The following is a 20407-nucleotide window of genomic DNA, read 5'->3' on the forward strand; positions in this document are numbered from 1 at the left end:
CCTCCTTTAAAAACAAACAAACAAACAAAACAAAATACCACCAAACATACACACCTAGGAAGTGTCATTTAAAATATGGTAACAAATTATTTGGGTAAGCACTGGCTAAGTTCTTGAAAGTAGGGAAATGTCAGATAAACTTATGTGCCCAGTGTTAACACTGTGTCTTTATGTATGTTTATTATAATCTACACCTTTTGCTAACACATCATGAAACACTTTCTACCGTCATGTGAGGTCTGCCTTGTAAAGTACTCTTTTCATGAATGGCCACACGGTGCTGTAATCCCTCCTACATATTTTTTCCGTTTTTATACTAAAATTTTTTTGAATGATGTGAGTGTATAATGATGTTTTTTAACTGTGGCTTGATGGAAGACTAAACACAAATCTAATATGCAGTTTAACCTTTATGTGGTCTAAGGGTTTTTTCAGGCTTATTTTTTTAGAAAGCATTACTCTATGGTGAGCTTTTTCTACAGGTTTTAAGATAATCTGATTTAAAATTTGCTTGCCTAGATTTCCCATGTTCTTCACATAATAGGCTTTTTAGCTTGCATTCAGCTGGTAATACATTCTCAGAATGGAGATGGTTGCTTGAAATTTGGTTACGGAAGGTGGGATCAGGCATAACACCTGAATTATCCTTTTTTACTGTTGTCTGGTTTCTGTGCTCACATTCACACTGTAGATTATATTACTAGTTTGAGAGTAACTTAAGAAAGATCTGACATTTAGAAAAAGGTTTGAATAGGACAGCAAAACAGAATAAGTTGTAGTTAAGGATTTTGGAGCTGGTAGTAGCAATTACATAGATGATCCCCCCTTTAGGCAAGAAGATGAATTGTGGCAGTCCTAAGTCATTTCTAGTCTTTCTCACCATTGTGTAATGCACAATACAGAGTATTTAGATTTGAAGCTAAAACTTTCATCTTTCAGGAAGAAAATTTAAGTCTTGATTAAAAATCACCATGCAGAACCCACTGCTCTTGGTAAATTCTTCAGTACTGAATTGGTCTCTCAAGTTGTAAACTGAGAGTTACTTTTCCTCTTAAGTCTTCAGAGAAATCCAATTGACTTATTTTCCTTGGATCTCAGACTACATTTGCCCATTATTCCCCTATGTAAGCTTTCATGTGTAATTACATGCCATGGTACAGTCACTTCAGCCTTCTCTGTGTTTTTTTCCCTTATTTTCTTTTCAAGCTAAAGGTTTCCAGTTTCTTGACATTTTTGTATTGCAAGGCATTATTTTTTCATCCTTCTTGTGACTCTGCAGTGAACTTTGTGCATTCTTTCCTTAAAATGGACTTTGTCAGTGGCCACATCAGTGGTGTGCCGGGTCTTTGTTCCTCTCTGCTCCTGCTTCTCAGAAAAAGGGAAACTAAGATTATTGTGGCCTGTGAGGTCTCACATGTTCCTGACAATCTGTGGAGGTATGGAAGTCCTTGCCAGAATGGCTTCTTCCCTGTGACTGTCCTCTGGTTCTAGATGTTTTGGATTTTATTTGCCATACTACAGTGCATGATGTTTGCTTATGTCTTGTTTGCGCTGTGGCTCAAGTGGCTCTTCAGCAGCAAACCACTTCCTTCATTATTCTCTCCTTCTGCAACTTTGTTTTCTGAAAGTGTTATCAGTAGTTTTGCACTAAACTTCTGAATCACAAATTATCCTATTAAACTGTGTAGATTCAAAGACTCAAGCATGATGATATCCGCAGCTCCGTATTTTATAGTGATTAGGTAAAATTTCATATGTGGAACAGGTCAGCCATGTTTTCAATTTCTGTTACACTGATTTTTATATTTTGTACATTGTATACGTTATACGTACCACCAAGTTACAGTTTGTTTTTTTTTTATTATACCCGAATTACTGTAGCTCCATTTCCATATGGACATTCTTAGCGTTATCTTGAGTAGCTCTCTACAAAAGCCATTTCCACAAGACAGCTGGAATCACCCGTGACACTCTTGAGAAATGTATTCATACAAGAAGCTGAATGTGCAGTGCCGAGTGCTTTGCAACATGTTTTGTGTTATAACCTCCCTAAAAAGTCAAGCCCCAAGATTTTATGTGAACGTAACTATCTCAGCCAAATCTGTGATCTCATCCAATGTTGAAGATGTATCTTTCTAACACACCATGTTTGTTGATTTGATACTTTCCAAAGAGCTGTATCAGCTGTTCTACTATTTGCCGGGAATTTACTGTAACAATTTGTAATTAATTTTCCTGTTCCTCTATATAATGTGCAACATTTGCATCTCTGAATTATAGTGATATGTTAATTCAAGGTGCAGAGAGATCCTGAGCCAGATCTTTGGAAAGTTTTGAATACAGGGTATCTGGAATTAAGAAATTTGAAATAATGCAGAGCTTGACTGTAGCTGCTGTTAGTGTTTGGTAGAGAATTAGTGTTGTCTCTTACTTGTTTCCAGCTGTAACTTTGCATCACATAAATGAGATCCCAATTAGTATGTCTGTCTCAAGTGTTGCCTTTTCTTGAGTTGGGGATGCTATGCAGAACCTGTCAGGATTTGTCTCACTGTTCTTGCTGTTCATTATGCATTTATATATTAAAATACTTTGATGTCCTCAGCATAATGAAAGGCGTAGGGAAAAAAAACCCTCATTGTTTATCATGCATAAATGTAAAAGACTGACAGAAACACAACACAAAATATTCTTGGAGATTTACAGGATAATTAAATAGAGAAATATAGGGCTTTATAGTGTGATATTTTAGCCATTCACTGGTCTGAGGCAGTTTACTAAGCAATCGCCAGAGGACTCAGTTGTGATTTTTACAATGACGTTAGACAGACACATCACTTTAGAAGCTGAAATTTCTACTCTTGAAATCACAGCTCCAGAAAAGGTAATTAATGAGCAGATTGCTGCCAGTTTGCACTATTTTACTGTTAATCTTGAACCACTGGGCATTTTGGAACCCCACACACACCTCCCATTCAAGGCCACCACAGCCAAGGGTGCAGTTTTGAAATGGAAAGATTTATCTCAACTCACTTTCCATTTTTCCCTCGTAATTCCAAAGAAAAGCCTGGAAACATAGCCACAGGGTAGGGTGAAGGCGCAAAAGCTGGAAACAAGGCACTACAGACAAAAGCAAGAAGATGAACTCCTTAGTTTTGGAGGCTGGCAATAGCGTTTAGTCCCAGGCAGGCAGAACCTCAGCCCACTCCTCTGGGAACCTTTGCAGAGAATGTAGCAGCTTGTCCTTGAGAGAGTCCTTGGAGCACCCCAGAGGTGCCCGCTGCCTTGTGTGCAGAATGGGGTTGCTTTGTCACAAGTGCATGCTAATACAAGATGTTAAACTTCCATTTCAAGATACCTTTTTCAGAAGACAGATTTTGATGTGATTGTATCTTATTTAAGTCCTAAAAAGGTGAAAGTTATATATTAGCGCTTTTACGTGATCTCCCTGTGGAGCTGTGCTGCAGAGCAGGTGATGAAGTCGTAACATAATCAATGTGTAAAGCTTGCTGGGCAATTGCTCTTCCAGTGCATGATTCTCGTTTTTACAGAGCTGTAAAAGGAAATTGTGCTTCCTTTCTAAGAAGGACACAATATGCCTATCCATATTAATATTAGGTGAATGTCAGTTCTTCTTTGCTTCCATTATATTGAACTTCTAGCAGCCAACTAATTTGTCTAAGGGGAGATGTTTTACATTAAATGAGTAAGAGGCAGCCAAAGTTCTTATAGAGGATAGGTTGGGAGTTGTCTTTTCCTCGAGGAATGTGGTTTGCCTGCAGGGATGGAGGAGCCTGCTTCTGCTTGTGCAAAGAGTTTTGTGCTGAACGGAAATGCACGTACCTTCTGAAGTGACGTGACAGGAATACCTTCCTATTTAACCTTTCTTAAAAATTATTGAAGTGAAAAATCATAGAAGCTGAGAGATCTTCTATTTTACAGCTAAGCAAATAACTTTGGTTTATTTTTATTTATTTATTTCTTCTTTTTTTTTTTTTTTTAAACTCGTAAGGGGTTTGTAACAGATTTTGAACAAAGATTTTGTTCATGTAAGTAATAAAATTGGAATTCATTTGAGACATTCTTCTAAGGGGCAGACTTGCAACATCTGGCATACTTCTCAGGCCTTTTTATTCAGTTTTATTTAAAAAAGGATGGGGGAATATATTATTAATGAACCTAAATATCATTGATTGAAACCTGCAAATATGCTAATTATTTTGCTGATAACTCTAAAAATATACCTGTCACAACAGCGCGGTTAAAGCTACTGGGATTTAATAGTGTATACTAAATAAATAAGGAGAAGTTAAGTAGGGGAGAGCTCTGCGGAGGATTGGTGTGTATGTTTTCAGTGCTCTGCTGGATTGGTGGTGTCATGGCCACCATCTCTACCCAGTTGTGGCAACATGCTGCTGGGCATAAGAATGATCAGGTACCTTTATTATCATGCAGGATCCAACCTTGATTGCACTCAGAGCAGGTAAGCCTTCTGCCCAAGCTTAGGAAAATATGATTATGTCCTTTTTTGAATCCTTAACAATAGGTATTTGAATATAAATAAGGTGACATGATGTATAATGAAAGCACAATATGTTACTGTTTGCAAGACCGTTTTCATGTGGGTGTTGTTAATTTGAAAAGTTTCACTCTCTAGAGCTAAGTAATATTTGATATGTTGTGATGGATAGGTACCTAAAAATATGCAGAACATACCTGAACAAATGGAGCATTGATTTCCCCCTTTTTTTCTCTAAATAGCTTAAGTTTATTGATTTTTAACTAATAGAATTCTTTATGCCATGTGAGTGCTGCTTAGATTCCATAAAAGAGTCTCAGTACAGTCTGTAGAAACAAATGGTTGGAATTTGAAGTATTATAAACTATGTTTTTAAAAAAATGCAGATTTGAATAAGAGCCAGACCAGACTTAATTTTTCTAAAGATTCCCTGCTTGTTGCCTGGTGGAGCAACCGGAGCTGGTTGTAGACCAGGCTGGTTACAGTGTGTAGGAAGTCAGAAGTTTGAGCTTATCCTGTGTTTGTGGGGGGCACAGTCTCCATTTCAGAAATGAGAAGTTCCTCTGTAGCTCTTTGTGAAAGAGTGACCTCTCATCTCATCTGTCCTCTTGGGACAGATGAGCATGCATGTGCCTCTTCTCTCAGAGCTGTCAGTACTGAATTTACGGTTCACATGTTCAGGGACATGACCTTACCCGCAAAAGGACGGGCTCTGACACTTCGGTGGGTTGGTTATGCAATCCGCCCCCTCCTTTTTTCTTCAGAAAGACAATATGTGTTGAATATTTCTATCTAGCCAACTAATAGCTGTCTGCTTTTGATTGTTTTCTCTCTTCTAGGGAGCATTTAGGCTTAGCATCCTCTACAAAAGCCAGGCAGGATGTCCCTGCTCTCTTGATTCTTTGGATCTTGTAAACTTTCTGTCTCTGTCTTAAGACAATCTGCTGCTGTGGTCATCACTTCTTGCTGTCTTCATTCCTTTCCCTTTTCTTTGCTCTTCTCCACTCCCTTCTGTCTTTAGATTATTGCAGATCTGTATCAAGCAGCGGGAAGATAATATGTTCAGTAATTTAGGTGCAACCTATTCTTGCCAGCAATTACACTTGAAAAATCTGTTTTTCACAGCTACCCACCATGGTGTTCACCAAAAGCTTTCTATTTGAATAATTATTGTCAAAGCTTAATGTCCTCGTTGTCCTATGGTAATTGCAAGAATACCTTTTTTTTTTTTTTTAATTTAGGTTTTATTTCTGTATAAAGACAAAAAGCAGCAAAGACGAGCTCAAAGAAGAATTCAAGATACTCGTTTCAGGATACTTCCCTTGCACACCCAAGTCCAAACTGGGCTATGCACTAATGAGGAAGCAAGAAGCATCTGCCTTCTTAATTGGATTGTTTGGAAGTTTTATGCTGTCTGTGCAATTTCAAATTATGGCAGTGAACCTGCAACATTGAGGTCAATGAGATTACTGATATGCATAGTTATTCATGAGACAAGCCATTGCAGACTGTATTTAGTGGTCTGGGGAATCATGGAGAATAAAAATCAGGTTGAAACTGTATAGAATTTTTCTCTTTTACTAGAATTCAGTTTTTAAACAGTTTTGCTAGTTCTTTAATATTTATGAAGAGCCCTAATCTTTTATTATACATATTTAATTATTCATCTAACCCAAGAGTTAAAGAGAAGCCAAGAGGATTGTCTTGGTGTGGAGCGTGTCTTCAGTTTTCTCTCTTCTAATTTAATATTTTACATTTTAAAAGAAAATATATAAATCGTGACTCAAAAAATCATCAGAACAGCATTTAAATACTTAAGTATGGCTATGTCTTCAAGCTCCCAAAAATAAAGCATAAGTTAATGCTCTAAGTAAGAATTGTTGTCCTAAGTTGAGGGAACAGAAGGAAGAAACATAATTGAAGTTGCTACACCACTTTGACGTTCACAAGTCTATGGGGCCGGATGTGATCCACCCAAGGGTTCTGAGGGAGCTGGCAGAGGTGCTCACCAAGCCACTTTCCATCCTTTTTCAGCCGTTCTGGATAACTGGGGAGGTCCCAGTTGACTGGAAGTTGGCAAATGTGAGGCCCATCTACAAGGACTGGAAGGAGAATCCAGGGAATTACAGGCCTATCAGTGTGACCTTGGTGCCAGGGAAAGTTATGGAGATCATCCTGACTGCCATCATGTAGCACATACAGGACAACCACTCAGCATGGGTTTATGAAAGGCAGGTCCTGCTTTACTAACCTGATCTCCTTCTATCACAAGGTGACCTGTTTAGTAGATGAGGGAAAGGCTGTGGATGTTGTGTACTTAGACTTCAGTAAAGCCTTTGACACTGTGTCCCACAGCATTCTAGTGGAGAAGCTGCAGCTCATAGCCTGGATGGATGTACTCTGCTATGCATAAAGAACTGACTGGAGAGCTGGATCCAAAGAGTTGTGGTGAATGGAGTCAAATCCATCTGGCAGCCAGTCATGAGTGGTGTTCCCCAGGACTCAGTCTTGGGGTCATTTCTGTTTAATTTCTTTATCAATTATCTGGATGAGCGGATTGAGTGCACCCTCAGTAAGCTTGAAGATGACACCAAGTTGAATGGGAGTGTTGATCTGCTGGAGGGTAGAAGGACCATACAGAGGGATCTGGACTGGCTGGATTGTTGGGCTGAGGCCAGTTGCATGAGGTTCAACAAAGCCAAGTGCTGGGTCCTGCACTTGGGTCACAACAACCCCAGGCAGCACTACAGGCTCAGGGAAGAGTGGCTGGAAAGCTGCCTGGTGGAAAAGGACCTTGGGGTGTGGGTCAGCAGCCGGCTGAACATCAGCCAGCAGTGTGCCCAGATGGCCAAAATGGCCAACAGTATCCTGGCTTGTATCAGGAATAGTGTGGCTAGCAGGAATAGAGAAGTGATTGGCTCCCTGTACTTGGCACAGGTGAGGTCCCAACTTGAATACTGTGTTCAGTTTTGGGCCTCTCATCATAGGAAGGACATTGAGGTGCTGGAGAGAGTACAGAGAAGGGCAAGGCTGGTGAGGGGCCTGGAGCACAAGTCTGATGAGGAGCAGCTGAGGGAAGTGGGGCTGTTTAGCCTGGAGAAAAGGAGGCTGAAGGGAGACCTTATCACTGTCTACAACTACCTGAAAGGAGGTTGTAGCACGGAGGGTGTTGGTCTTTTCTCCTAAGTAGCAAGTGGTAGGACGAGAGAAAATGGCCTTAAGTTGTATCAGGGAAGTTTAGGTTGGATATTAGGAAAAATTTCTTCATGGAAAAGGTTGTCAGGCATTGGAACACTCTGCCCAGGGAAGTGGTTGAATCACCATCCTTGAAGTTGTTTAAAAGATGCATACAGGAGGTTCTCAGGGATATGATTTAGTGACAGTGTTAGATTAATGATTGGACTCGATAATCCTTAAAGGTCTTTTCCAACCAAAATGATTTAATGTTCTTGAATCAGGCAAATTCCAAGTTGAATTTATCCTATGAACTTCTCAATCCAAAAAGGTTTTATTTTCTGCTTTATCTCACAGCGTATGTAGTCTGTAAGTCTGTTTCATAGCATAAGTGTCCATCCTCCAGTTTTGACCATGGAAGAGTGTAAGCAGCTTTTCTTTTTTACTTCATTAGGCCTGTTCTCCTGCTGCTGTATATTGACATAAAATATTCAGTCAATATTTTAGCACTGTGAAAACACGGTATCATCACAGACCTTCTCAAGCTCCCTTTTCCTCCTTTCCTCTTTTTGTATCCTACCTATTAAACTGAAGATGTTTGTCATTAACTACCAAGAGGAGGCAAACAAGAGGGTAAAGTTGAGCTGATGAAGTTACTCTGGTTTACCCTGTTTCCCTGAAAATTATACAGGGTCTTATATTAATTTTTGCTCCAAAACTTACTACTTTTTTACACATATAGCTGCCTGGATACTATTTAAATTGACTTTTTTGTGAACTGTAACAAGGGCTTATTTTTGGAGTAGGGCTTATATTTCAAGCATCCTCAAAAATCCTGAAAAATCATGCCAGGGCTTATTTTTGGGGTCAGTCTTTTTTTTGGGGGAAAACAGGGTATCTTCTCCTCTCTAAATTGCAGGTACCTCTGCTGCATTTTGCTTTTGTGTGGAGCCTGATCACAGCTGGTTTTACCCTTTCATTTTCCTTGGATTTGTATGTACTTGAAATTGATACTTAATTTCTCTTTTGAAGCAGGAATTTTCATATTGACTTTTTAAAAAATAATCTTCATGAAGTGCAGTACAAGGATAGGCCATTGCATTACCCTGAAATAACCTCAAATCCAGCCAGAGGTGCAGGCTGGGGGTGAAAGGTCTGCACAAGATACAGCATATATAAAGATGAAAATTCCATGCATATCTGTCAGTTCATCCAAAGGAAGCATTTTGAAATAGGCTTGAATGTTGCAAAATCGTTTGCATGTTACAATGCTCACTGTCCAGGTGAAGGTGATCCAAGGCTGCCTTATGGCCATTGGTGTCAGGCAGTGCTTGCTCTGACGTTACTTTCCAGGTTTGAAACGTGTGTGGAGAAGAAGAAATGCTCATCCTTAGATTCAGCTGCAGAAGGTTCTTCATCTGAAAAACAGCAAGGAGAAAACTCAAGAAACAAAACTTTCGACACAGTGGAAAAAAGAGTCTTAAAATAAAATGTTTGTAGTACACAACTTGGTATCATACTTACGATTACTCCTAAAGAGATCTTGCATGCTTTTACAAAGTTTTGGTAGCTAGTTGTAAGCTTCTCAGTTTCACTCCTAACCTTGTAAAAAATCTGAACTTCTGCAGAGAGTAAATTGAAAACATTCAGATGAGAAATGGATGCGTGTGCCTGTGTGGAACCTTCTGATGAGATTCACCTGTTTTTCTTCCCACCAGGTTTGGAGGAGACCAGCCAGTGTACATCAATATTATTAGAGATCCTGTCAATCGATTTTTATCCAATTATTTTTTTCGACGTTTCGGAGACTGGAGAGGAGAACAGAATCACATGATCCGTACCCCCAGCATGAGACAGGAGGAAAGATATCTGGTATGTTAAAACGAAAGGCTCTGATTACTGATTTCCCAGCATCACTACATAATGCTGATGTTCAAACTGGATGCTTGAAAAGTGGGAGACTGAGGAATCTTCCGTCTTGTGTTTTTTTCCTCTGTTTTTGTCTTGCCTGGTCCTCAGTTTGGTCAGCTTTAGTATGTAGAGTGTTGCTGATGAATTCAGTGATCCAGTTTGATCTTGTATAAACTGACAGCAAGTCCCAGGTTGCCACCATTGAATTATGGTCCCCTCACTGCATTGGATTTGTACTTTATAGTGGTCAGGCGTAATAATTCTGCCTAAATTTAGCACTGTGAATATTCAGACAGATTTTTAGGTTGAAATTGTGTCTGTAACTGTGCAGCCTCAGAGGAAAATTGGGAAAGGGAGCAACTCAGCCCAAGCCTCTAAATGTTCTTGCTGATAAGTTGTGCGTAGTGTCCTTTATACCAGGGCTCTGATCTCAGTTCTTGGTTTGGTTTTGTTGCCTTTTTGGATTAAGAAGGTGGCAATAATGCTGGATAAGCTGTTCATAATAAATTTTAATTTTGTGCAGCTGCTGAACTGTCATAACACCTGTCAGCCTTTTTCACCAATGAGGTCCCATGGCAGTAGGCATTCTATACAAGCTGAATTAGAAACACAGAAGTTAGGGAGGTGGTTGGTTTGTTTGCTACTGGTCTCTTTGCATGGACACCAACACTTCCCTAAGAAGACAAAATGGTAGAATTAATTCTTAGCCTCTCTGTAATGGAGATCCAGTTTGATTTGACTCAGCCTTCAGCCACACGTGAACCTGCAGATGGTTCACACAGCGGTGACAGGACAGCTTGATGGTCTGCTCCGAAATGTTTCAGGCCAGATGTAATGTCAAAACAAGAGTGGGCTGTTCCCCTGTGGCTTCTGGAGACCAAAGAGAGAGGATGTTTTGATGATGTTTTGGAGGGGCAGTAGAGTACAAGGTGTAGTGTGGATGAGCCGTAGAGCACAGCTCTGAACGACTGCCACGCAACACCTTTCAGTCCTAGCTGAGGTCACATGGATCCAAGGAGGGCTGGATATTTTTCCATAAGACAGGGCTGTGTTGATTTCTTTCGTACTTTACTACTGTTGTTTGTCATGCAAAGCCCTGTGAACAGATAATTCTGAATAACTGAATGGGCGAGGGTATCAGCATAACTATGTATAGCCTTAAACTTTAATGGTGTCTACTATAGGGATATAATGATGAAAAGGGTTCCTTATTTGCTATATGTCTAGAAATACTGAAGAGGTCTCTGCATCAGCTGAGCAGGCTTTGACCTCCTGGTGTGCAGAGCTGGAAGGCAGTCCCAACAGCTTTGCACGCCCATGTGCATGGACTTTTGCTTCCTCGTCTGTGACCGGGACAGGGGGGTTGCAGAAATGAGTGCGAGGTGGATGTTTTATTCCATTCATATTTTTTTTTAGCACTGTCATGTTTTCTTTTTTGAAAATGTTGAAAATGAGTGGTACAGTCTGTACTTCATTCTGAGTGCCTCTGCTTCTCATTTGAAGTGGAACATGCATTGATAGGCACCTCTCATGACTGACTGACTCTGTAAAAGCTGGTATTAATCCAGTAGTGCCTGTGGAGTTTAAGATGTGATGTGTACAGGCAGTGAAATTTTACTTCAAGCAGAACTGAAATGAATAGCTCTAATTCCTGTTGTTTATTTTGGTTTAAAAGTTAATAGAAACCACCTTGCATTTTTGTTTGCATTGGGATATTAGTTAAGAAATCAATTCTTTCCATGCACACAGACGTGTCCACATACACAGATCAGTATGAAAGCTAAAACGAAAAGGAAATAAAAAGTGGCCATCTGAGGACAGTAGTCATTTTGGTCAAAAGGCAGTTTGTTGGTCTGAGGCACTGATGGTGCCTTTGTGCTTTTTCATTTTGTTATTATCTATTGGTAAGTCAGTGTTGGAATCCTAGAAACATTTTTGGAATCTGTCCTCCATCCCTCCTTGACAGATTTTGCCTGTCACTTGCACTGCTCAAAGAGGGCAGTTGCTCTTGTCGCAGTAATGTATAGGCTACCTGCCAGTGAAATTCATTTTAACAAAAGCCCCTCATTCCAAATGTTAAGCATTTTTAAGACTTGTGCTATCCAACCACATAATATATTGCATGACTGCATTTTAATCTCTTCCTGAGTGGTGCAAGGAAATCTGCTGGCATACATTTTAAACTCAGGTAATAGGTTTTGTGGAATGGTAGCCTCAGAAGTCTGCTAAATCAATTGCCTAATCTAGCTATGAAGAAAGTAAGCAGCCGGTCTTGCCTCCGAGCATGAGCTATTACAGCCCTTTATCACAGGACTGATGACTGGCCTGATTGCTGGCTTCCTACCTTTCACAAGTTCTTTCCTAATTTTGGGGTTTTTTTAATTGAAAACTCACCATAAAGCATTGCTTTTTTACAGGGGACTATTTAAAGGATAAGCTTAAATTTAGCGTATTTGTTTCTATATTGATCAAAGTATTAAACCCAAGAAATTTGGGATGAGGTGTTGCCTGACTGTGAGCAGATATGTGAAAGCGGGAGAGGGATAGAAGCAGCTTTTACTTTTCCATCATGCCTCTGATCAACAGTTAGAAAAATACAAAACTGCTGATTGCTCCCCAACATTGAGTTCATTTCCAAAGAGCATGAGAAGCCTTGTGTTGACATCACTTACCAGCTTACAAGATGGACTGGAGAAGCTGTGCATGTAGCTCCTCTGTTTTACCGGGAGAGACAGCTTTGCCTTCAGAAAGGTGTATTATACATCTTTTGAAACTGGGATATTAGGGGCTAATTGTGCTTTTCTCAACCATAATGTTCCTGCCTTCCCACCTCTGGAAAGGTGGTGTGGGCAACTGGGAACCTTTCCAGGCCATCCTGGCACCTTAGTCAATAGCTGCCAACACTGGCCCTCTCCCTTGAAAAGCTGAGGGGCAGTGCATGTTTTCTCTCAGAAATCGTAGTGTGAAAATGTGGGAGCTCAGCACCTCTATAAAGTGAGCTCTTAAGAGAGGAGACGCATTTGCAGATCAGGTATGGTGCCTGATGAACTCCTGCTTGGCTGTGGGGTTGTTATATCCTTAATGGAGGCATTCCCTCTCCTCAGTTCTGATTCTTAAGAAAAAAAGGGAGCACTGTTTAACTTAAATCTGAACTGCTGACATTGCAAAGATCAGAAATGGAGACAGAAATTTCCACCATTCACTGATCATTTGAAATTTTCTCTGAATAGAGCTTCAGGCTTTGACTCTGTTCCAGAGAAAACAACTACTCCTTCAGGAGTCAGATAAATTGTCTTAAATGTTTCGCTAAATGTCTGTGTTTACCAAAACTTAATTGAAAGCCAGGGTACAAAACAAGCCCTTTATTCACGAGTCAGATACGGCAGAGGCAGTTGCTGCCATGTGAGATTTTCCACCCAGGTCAACCAGTTCCTTGCCCTGACCCAGTGCTTTCTCTGCTAGAGTGAGTTACTGTCAGTCACCTAAAGAGATCACTTCCAGGCTTCCCCAAAATAAATAGTGGCAACACATTAGCTTGGAATATGGCAGAGAGGTGATGGTCTGAAACGGTGGCGAGCGCCTCAGGTTGAGTCTCAAGCACATTCATGTGAGTGTCACCCTACCTTATGGTCCTGTAAGATGAGATAAATTCATATAAGTTAATTTAAATCCATAGTAGTGAATGTGTTTGAGGTTGACCTAGAGTACTGCAAGTAAATACACTTCAATAAAGCAAGTAACCCCTTATCAGTGCAGCTGGTACCAAGCAGAAGAAAAATATGCACCAGATGATTTAGTTTAAGGCTTAAAAGTGCAGAAGATAGCAAGTACTCCTGGTAAAGAAAGGGACTACCATAAATATTTGAAAATTTATATTAAAATTGTCCTTTCCAGAAGGTTTGTTAGTAATTACCTAGTATTTATTACAACTGCAGTGTGAGGCATCAAATATAAAAGGTATGTATGGGGTTTTCATTTTTCCTTAATACTTGCTAAAACTTTGATCTAAGCTAAGGCTGAAGGGGTGTGTGAAGCAGTGTGGGCTGTGTATTGTTGCCTGGATTGGAGGAAATCTGGTTATATGCGATTCTGATCTGTGTTAGGCTCATGAATAGCATGGCTCCTAACTCAGTCAAGTACAAGATCTAAATGTCTTTGAGCTAATTTTTCAGAAGAGAGAGGTTTTGTGTAAAAAATGATCATTCAGTAAATTACTAACTTCTCATCTTCCTATAGGACGTTTCACATTTTTGTTACAGTTAGCAGTTGAGTTTGCACCACATCTCTGTCATGCTCAGCATAGTCTTTCAGCTTCACCTCTGAAAAGAAATATGCTTTCTTCAGGTAAAAATAAAAATATTCTAACAATATTCAGCCTTGGTTACACTAAAGATTACTCATGCAAGTAATCCCATAAAGGAGCACCGGTCTTTTTGTCTTTTAAATTAAATGTTAAAATATTTGTTAACAGCGTCTTAGAATTACCGCAAAAGAGGGAGGTAAAATTCAAAGAACATCAGGGAACTTACAAGTCAAATTTATTGCAGTAGAGACCTTTCTTGTGGCAAAGATTGGCTTTTCTTGCTAAATATTTAAACCAATGTTGTTTAGGTTATATCCTGAAGTTCAAACGAACTTATAGAAAAAGCTGAATGGTTAAACTCCATAGAAATTTTTTTTTTGTATTCCCGAATTTTGAGAATTTATATTTATGAGTACATTGTTTTTCATTAACATAAGAATATTCACTAAATATGCTTAGCCAGTTTTATTATGTTTATCTCCAAATTTTTATCTACAATGAAAAATATTCTTTTACAAGTTGCATTGGTTTTCTGCTGGCAGCTAGCTGTCTGGGTTCCTGTCTTTATCTGGATAACAGAAATATTTAACCATGGCTAATTGTATTGTGAATTGTCATCAGTAGTAACACATTGAGCTTTCTCCTTCATGACTTTAGGTACATTTCGCGGAGCTTTTCAGTCTGCCAGGGACATGGCCTCCAGGAGAGACCATGGTATGGAATCCATGCCTGCACCTCCTGACTGTCACTCTTGTGTGTTTCTGTATAAAAAAAAGGCAGTGGGAGAATTGCCTGCCTGCTGGTTTGGTGGAGCGGGGAGAAGAGGTTTCATATCTATATGGGATTTTTCTGCTGAGTACGTCACAAAAGGGCTACATGTGTTTGTTGATTGAACCTTGGAACTTTTGGGGAGGGTCTAGTGAACTTGGTTAACATTGTTCAGATTGGAAATCTAAGGCATGCAAAGGTTAAAAAAAATTGCCTATGTCTGTGCAGCACAAACCAGATATTAGAGAGTTAAATATATACATCAAAAAGTGCAGCTGGGTTCTGAGCTGTAGTTAAGAGACTAAACATTTTATGCGTCCTCAGTGTTTTCCCTAGCTTATCTCCGTACATATAGTAGTCATTTTGCTCCCTGTGTTATATGTCGGTGCTGAGATGGTTTGAATTGATCACTGGACGTCCCACAAGGTGTCCCGATGTGGAGTGGAGCTGCTTGGGGGATCCCACAGTAGCATCAGTCTCTGTGGTGGGGATGGGGCTGCCAGGAGGGCATGGCAGAAATGCAGCCACCTGTCAGCTGACCCCAGCAGAACAGTTTGCTGCTTCTTCCCTCCAATGAGAGCTGTTAATAGTCTCCAGCTGTTCCCTTTTACTGCATTAACTCTCCACAGCAAAATTTCTGGCCTGTTTTTGTAACTCTTCATCTGCTGTCTGTGCTCTAAAGCACCATCTTTCCCTTAGATTCTCCCATTTTGTATTAATAATTTATTGAGCCACAAAGTTAATGATAATTCAGACCTCAGCTGGAGGAGAGACTGATTAAACAACTTATAAAATGTAATATTAAAGGAAATGTTTTCATGGCTAGACATTTACTTTTCCGTGACTTTAATTTACAAACCAATATTTTTTAATGTTCCCCTGTGGAGTTTGCATTCCAAATATTGCAGCTTTATGCAATTATATGAGAGTGAAAAAATATGCCTTCCTAATCTGTTTTCCTTTACTGGTCTGAGCCAATTACACATTATAAATAAGCAATATACCATTGGTTAAGATTGCAGCACTAAAATCTTTCTTGTAATTCATAATACATACTTATATTAATCGCAAAGAAATAAAAAGATCTGAATTTTATTAATACCATTCCTTGTCTTTTTAGTGGAGGCAGGATGCAGGATAACCACAATATTTTCATTCAGAATGTAAAAACTTGAAGTATTTTTTTCATGCAACATTGTACTGGTCTGAAAATTTATGGCTGTTGCAAATATTTAGAAAAAACACAAGAAACTAGAAGCCAAGTAACAGCAGAGTCTCAGTTACTAAGTACTTACGTTCTTATTTAAACTTAACATTATTACAGGGTCTTAGCACCACCAATAAGCAGTATATGTTATTTAAGACCTTTGTATACATAGTAATTTGTTTAAAGACCTTTTTAAGTAAGTTGAGAATTATGAATCTTCATTTTTATGGTGATTCTGCCAAGTTTGTTATTTATGCCTTTCTGAGCATGAATGTGGGATAGCTCTTGATGTTCTTTTTTGGTTTTTACATGTTGTGGTAGTCTGAGGAACTAGTTTTCTCCAGTTTCTCTATAGGAAGCTATTGTTTGTAGAGTGGAAAATCCCAAACACAGAACAAAGAGTCTAATGTATTGATGCTGGCCTTCTAAGGCCACATAAACTGTATAAGAGAAAAGGGTACATCCATGTATGTTTTCAGGAGATATATTTTTGGAGGTTGAAACAAGAACAGAAAGGAGCATTATTGTGTAGCCGAGGGATAAAAGGCAGCCTTGCTTTCAGTGGACGCAGGAAAGTGGTTTGGGGGATGGGGGGAATAATGCATATTTCACATAGAAGATGATGGATTCTCAGAAGACTGTTGCCAGACAGGAATGCAATCTTGTGTGTGTGGTGGATGATTCTACCATAGCATCATCTCAGTTCTCAGTAACACTCAGAAAAAGACAAATCAAAAGCAATAGAGAACAAAACATAGAACCTCATTGTGTATAAATCTGTAGCGTCGCTGCATTTGACTTCTTTCATTTCTCATGTGTGATCTCCTGTTCCTGAAATGGGTTTGGAAGAACTGGAAAATACACAGAAACAGGGAGGAGCAATGATGAAAGGATGGAATAATTTCCATACAAGGATTGATGAAGACTAGGACTCCAGATGAGGAAGAAGTAAACAAGAGAAAGGATATGAGAAGACACATTTGCAGGAGGCATGGAAAAGTTGCATCACGGATGATTGCTTGTGGGCTGTTTCAGTGCAAGACCTAGAAGATCCCAAATGAAATGGGCAGTTGCCAGATCCAGGAAAGAGCAGAAAGATGCAATGGTTTGGACAACATGTAGTTAAGCTGTGGGAGTCCTTGCTGAACGTTGTTGTGGATAACAGTTTATATGTATTCAAAAAGGAAATATTTTAGGAAACATTTCTTTACGGAGGGGATCATCAAACAGTGGAATGGGCTCCCTAGAGAGGTGATCGATGTCCCAGTCTTGTCAGTGTTTAAGGGTCATTTGGACAATGGCCTTAATAACATGCTTTAACTTTTGGCCAGCTTGGAAGTGGTCAGGCAGTTGGACTACATGGTCGTTGTAGATCTCTTTCAACTGAAATATTCTATTCTACTCTGCTCTGTTCTATTTTAAAATAGTAAATACGTAGCCCTCAAAGGTTATTAATGATGAAGGCAAGATCTCTTCATCAGAAAATCTCTGGTGAGTGCGTAGCCAGAGCCTCAGGTGTATCCAAAAAAGGGTCCCGTGCATACAGTAGATGTTCCTCATATCCCATACTGATTTTCTGAAATTAGTGACTGCTATGGGAAAGTCAAAACCAAACTTCATCATTACATACTTAAAAATGAATTCTACTGCTAGGTGACTTATATAAGATAGTTACCATTAGAGACATATCCGGTTGAATGCATTGTATCTTGACTTCAAAGCATTTGAGTGTTCTTGGGTATCATGCCATAGTGCCTAAGGTTTCATTGTCTTACAGCTCTGCTCATCAAATGAATTTTTTGCGATTTCCAAACTGACGTTTAAGCTCTCAATTGTTAATGTTGTCATGACTATTCTCAAATTTATCTTAAAAAGCTAAGATACTAATACATTTCAAGTGTGAAATTCATTTACAAGTTTACTTTATGAACTGCTAATAGCAAAGGTACCAAAACAGAAGATGTGAAAATCCTGAAGAGAGTGGCTTTAAGGGTTTTTTTTTTCAGTGCATGCTTTCCACAAAGTAGAGTCTCTTGATTTTGATGTACGGTAGTTTCGGAATGGGTGAGTTTCAGGTGTTTTGATAGTTTTTGTAAGTCTTGATTTGAGTATTTGCATTTTCAGTTCTCATGTATTCTGTTAATGTGAAAGCAACAGGAAGACATATTTAAGGAGACACTTTAATGGTTCCCAGTAAGTGATGACTTAATGACAATTAGCTGGCAAGTAACCATTGCAGGTGAATGGAAACAAGAGAATCTGTGTGATGTGAATGTTATCTTCAGTGCGTAGTCCAACATTTTGTGCATTGTGAAGGTGGGGAGTAGTCTTTAGCAGTCATCAAGTAAAATTAATTATATATTTTGTTTGTCTAAAGTTGAAACAGAACAGTTTTTAGAACTTCAATGTTTTATCATCCAGAAGAAAAGAGTGCCTCCAATTTCCGTTTCAGTTAGTATAAATTTTCAAATTGACCAGCAAATAGTCTGTTTTAAAAAGATCATATAGACTTATGGGGTGGAGGGGTGTATATTTAGAAGCAGAAGTCTGACTTTTTGAAATGTTTGGTATTGCATTTGTGTTTAATTTAAAATGTTTTCAAGACTTGTCTAATGAAATCAGGGTAGCCTTCCCTAGAAAACCCTACGAAACACCCTTCTATGTACACTCCTTGCTAGGAGTAAACCTGTTTCCCTTTTCTTGTTACTTTATGCTCTAACCACCTTAAATGAAAACTATTTTATTGGTAGTGTGATGGGGAAGGAAACGGCAGAACCTTTTAGTCCTCTTGATAGAGGAAGGGCAGAGAGAGGCAACCATCCCCTTACTGCCAATATATTGAACGTGTTCAGGCTGTGGCGTGATAATGTAATTTCAAGCAGTCAGATATTCACTCTATAGGTGTCAAATCCTGCAGGAACTGACAACCCATGAGAATAAAACCGAGTTTATTAGCCCGTTTTATTCCTTGTCTGTCATTCTCCTTCCTCTTTCCTTTTTGTGGTTTATACATGAGTTTTCTGGCTTACAGCATTGCCAGTGAAGTGAAATAAAGTGAAATCCTGATCTCTGTAACTCGTTAGCTAAAGCAAAGCTGAAGCTCTGAGCTGGTGGATGGCAGGGAGAATTCAGGGTGGTGGGGTTAGGAGAACTGCCTGCCTGTGGTGTGTGGCTGACATGGTGATGGATAGCCATGTTTTTCTGAAAGTATCCAAGATTTTCCTGGGCTTTAGGTGTTTGTTGTCAATAAAATATTTTCCTATCATGTAATTTTTGGTAGTGGTGTGGACTCTTCTGTTGACTGCAGAATGACAGGGTCACACTTGTGAATTCTGTATTTTTAAGGCTCTGAAGTAGTTTATTTTGAAACCACATGGAAGCAGAGATGGCATGTTGCAGGAAAAAAGGACATTTGGTGCCCAGACATACTCAAGACTTAGTTTGTCCTAGTTCTTCTGAAGTCTCCAGGGTTTATTCTAGGCTACTGTCATGGTTTAACCTGAGCTAGTAATACAATCACGATAGCCACTCAATCATCCCCCTCCCCACGCTCCCAAATAGGGGAGCGAATCAAAAGGGAAGGGAGAAACTTGGGCTGAGATAAGCACAGTTCAATAGAATAACAAAATACTAATATACTACTAGTAAATATATATATATATATATGTATAATAGAAATAGAATATAAAATAAAAGATACTCAATGCAATTCCTCACAAACTCCGTTCACACTGAGCAGCCAGTCCCAGGAAGCAAAACCTGGTCCCAACAGCCGATCCCAGAGAGAGAAAAGAGGAAAAAGGCAGAAAGGCCCAGAGGCCTCTGCAAAACAGCGGGATGGCAAAAGGCCAAACTAAACGTCTCAAACAGAACTCTCCCAGCTCTGACAAAGAGAGCGAAGAAAGTCAAGAAGTGAGAGAGAGCAACCAGAAGATCCCAGCTCTCCTAAAATATGAAGCATGACACTGATGGGATGAAATACTCTTATTGATCAGTCTGGATGTCAGTCAAGCTCTGCCCTATCCATGCCCCACTTCCTTGACGCCTCACACCTGTAAACAGGGTGCTCAGAACATCCTTGGCACTCAGACCAGAGCAATTAAAAACACTGACTCTGTCCCAGGGTGTTCTCTCTTGTTCTCAAACTAAGTTCAAATAATGACCATGCTAGCTATGAAAAAGAAGGGTTTCTAACTGCATGAAGAAAATTAACTCATATTCAGTCAAACCGAGTGAAACCTTGTGCCTGGTTCCATCTCGCATGGACCCCAGGGCCTGCTGGAGCACAGCTACATGAAGACAATGTAGCGTTAGTAGTAAGTAAATGTGATGAAAAGATTTAAATTTTAAGGGTCTTGTCTTCACAACATTGTGAACACAATGCACTGCATACTGAGTAGTGTTTATTTTTTCTCTTCATTTAAGAATAAAATTGACTACAAATCCCGACTGACTACACACACGCAGATAAAGAACCTTTTGTACAATGGGGAAAATGAAGGACAAAGGTGCAAATTTAGTTTTTGTT

At 39.4% G+C, this 20407-nt stretch overlaps 1 protein-coding gene across 1 annotated transcript in view; it reads left to right on the forward strand.

Moving 5' to 3' along the window:
* UST (uronyl 2-sulfotransferase) overlaps window positions 1-20407 on the forward strand; it is a 171242-nt gene that overhangs the window by 97162 nt on the left and 53673 nt on the right. Inside the window, exon 5 of the mRNA XM_082049239.1 lies at window positions 9409-9562. Within this exon, the coding sequence (XP_081905365.1) occupies window positions 9409-9562 (154 nt within the window). The remainder of the gene's footprint in view (window positions 1-9408; window positions 9563-20407) is intronic.

The sequence above is a fragment of the Streptopelia decaocto genome, assembly GCF_964273445.1.
Source record: "Streptopelia decaocto genome assembly, chromosome: 3".
Lineage (NCBI taxonomy): Eukaryota > Metazoa > Chordata > Aves > Columbiformes > Columbidae > Streptopelia > Streptopelia decaocto.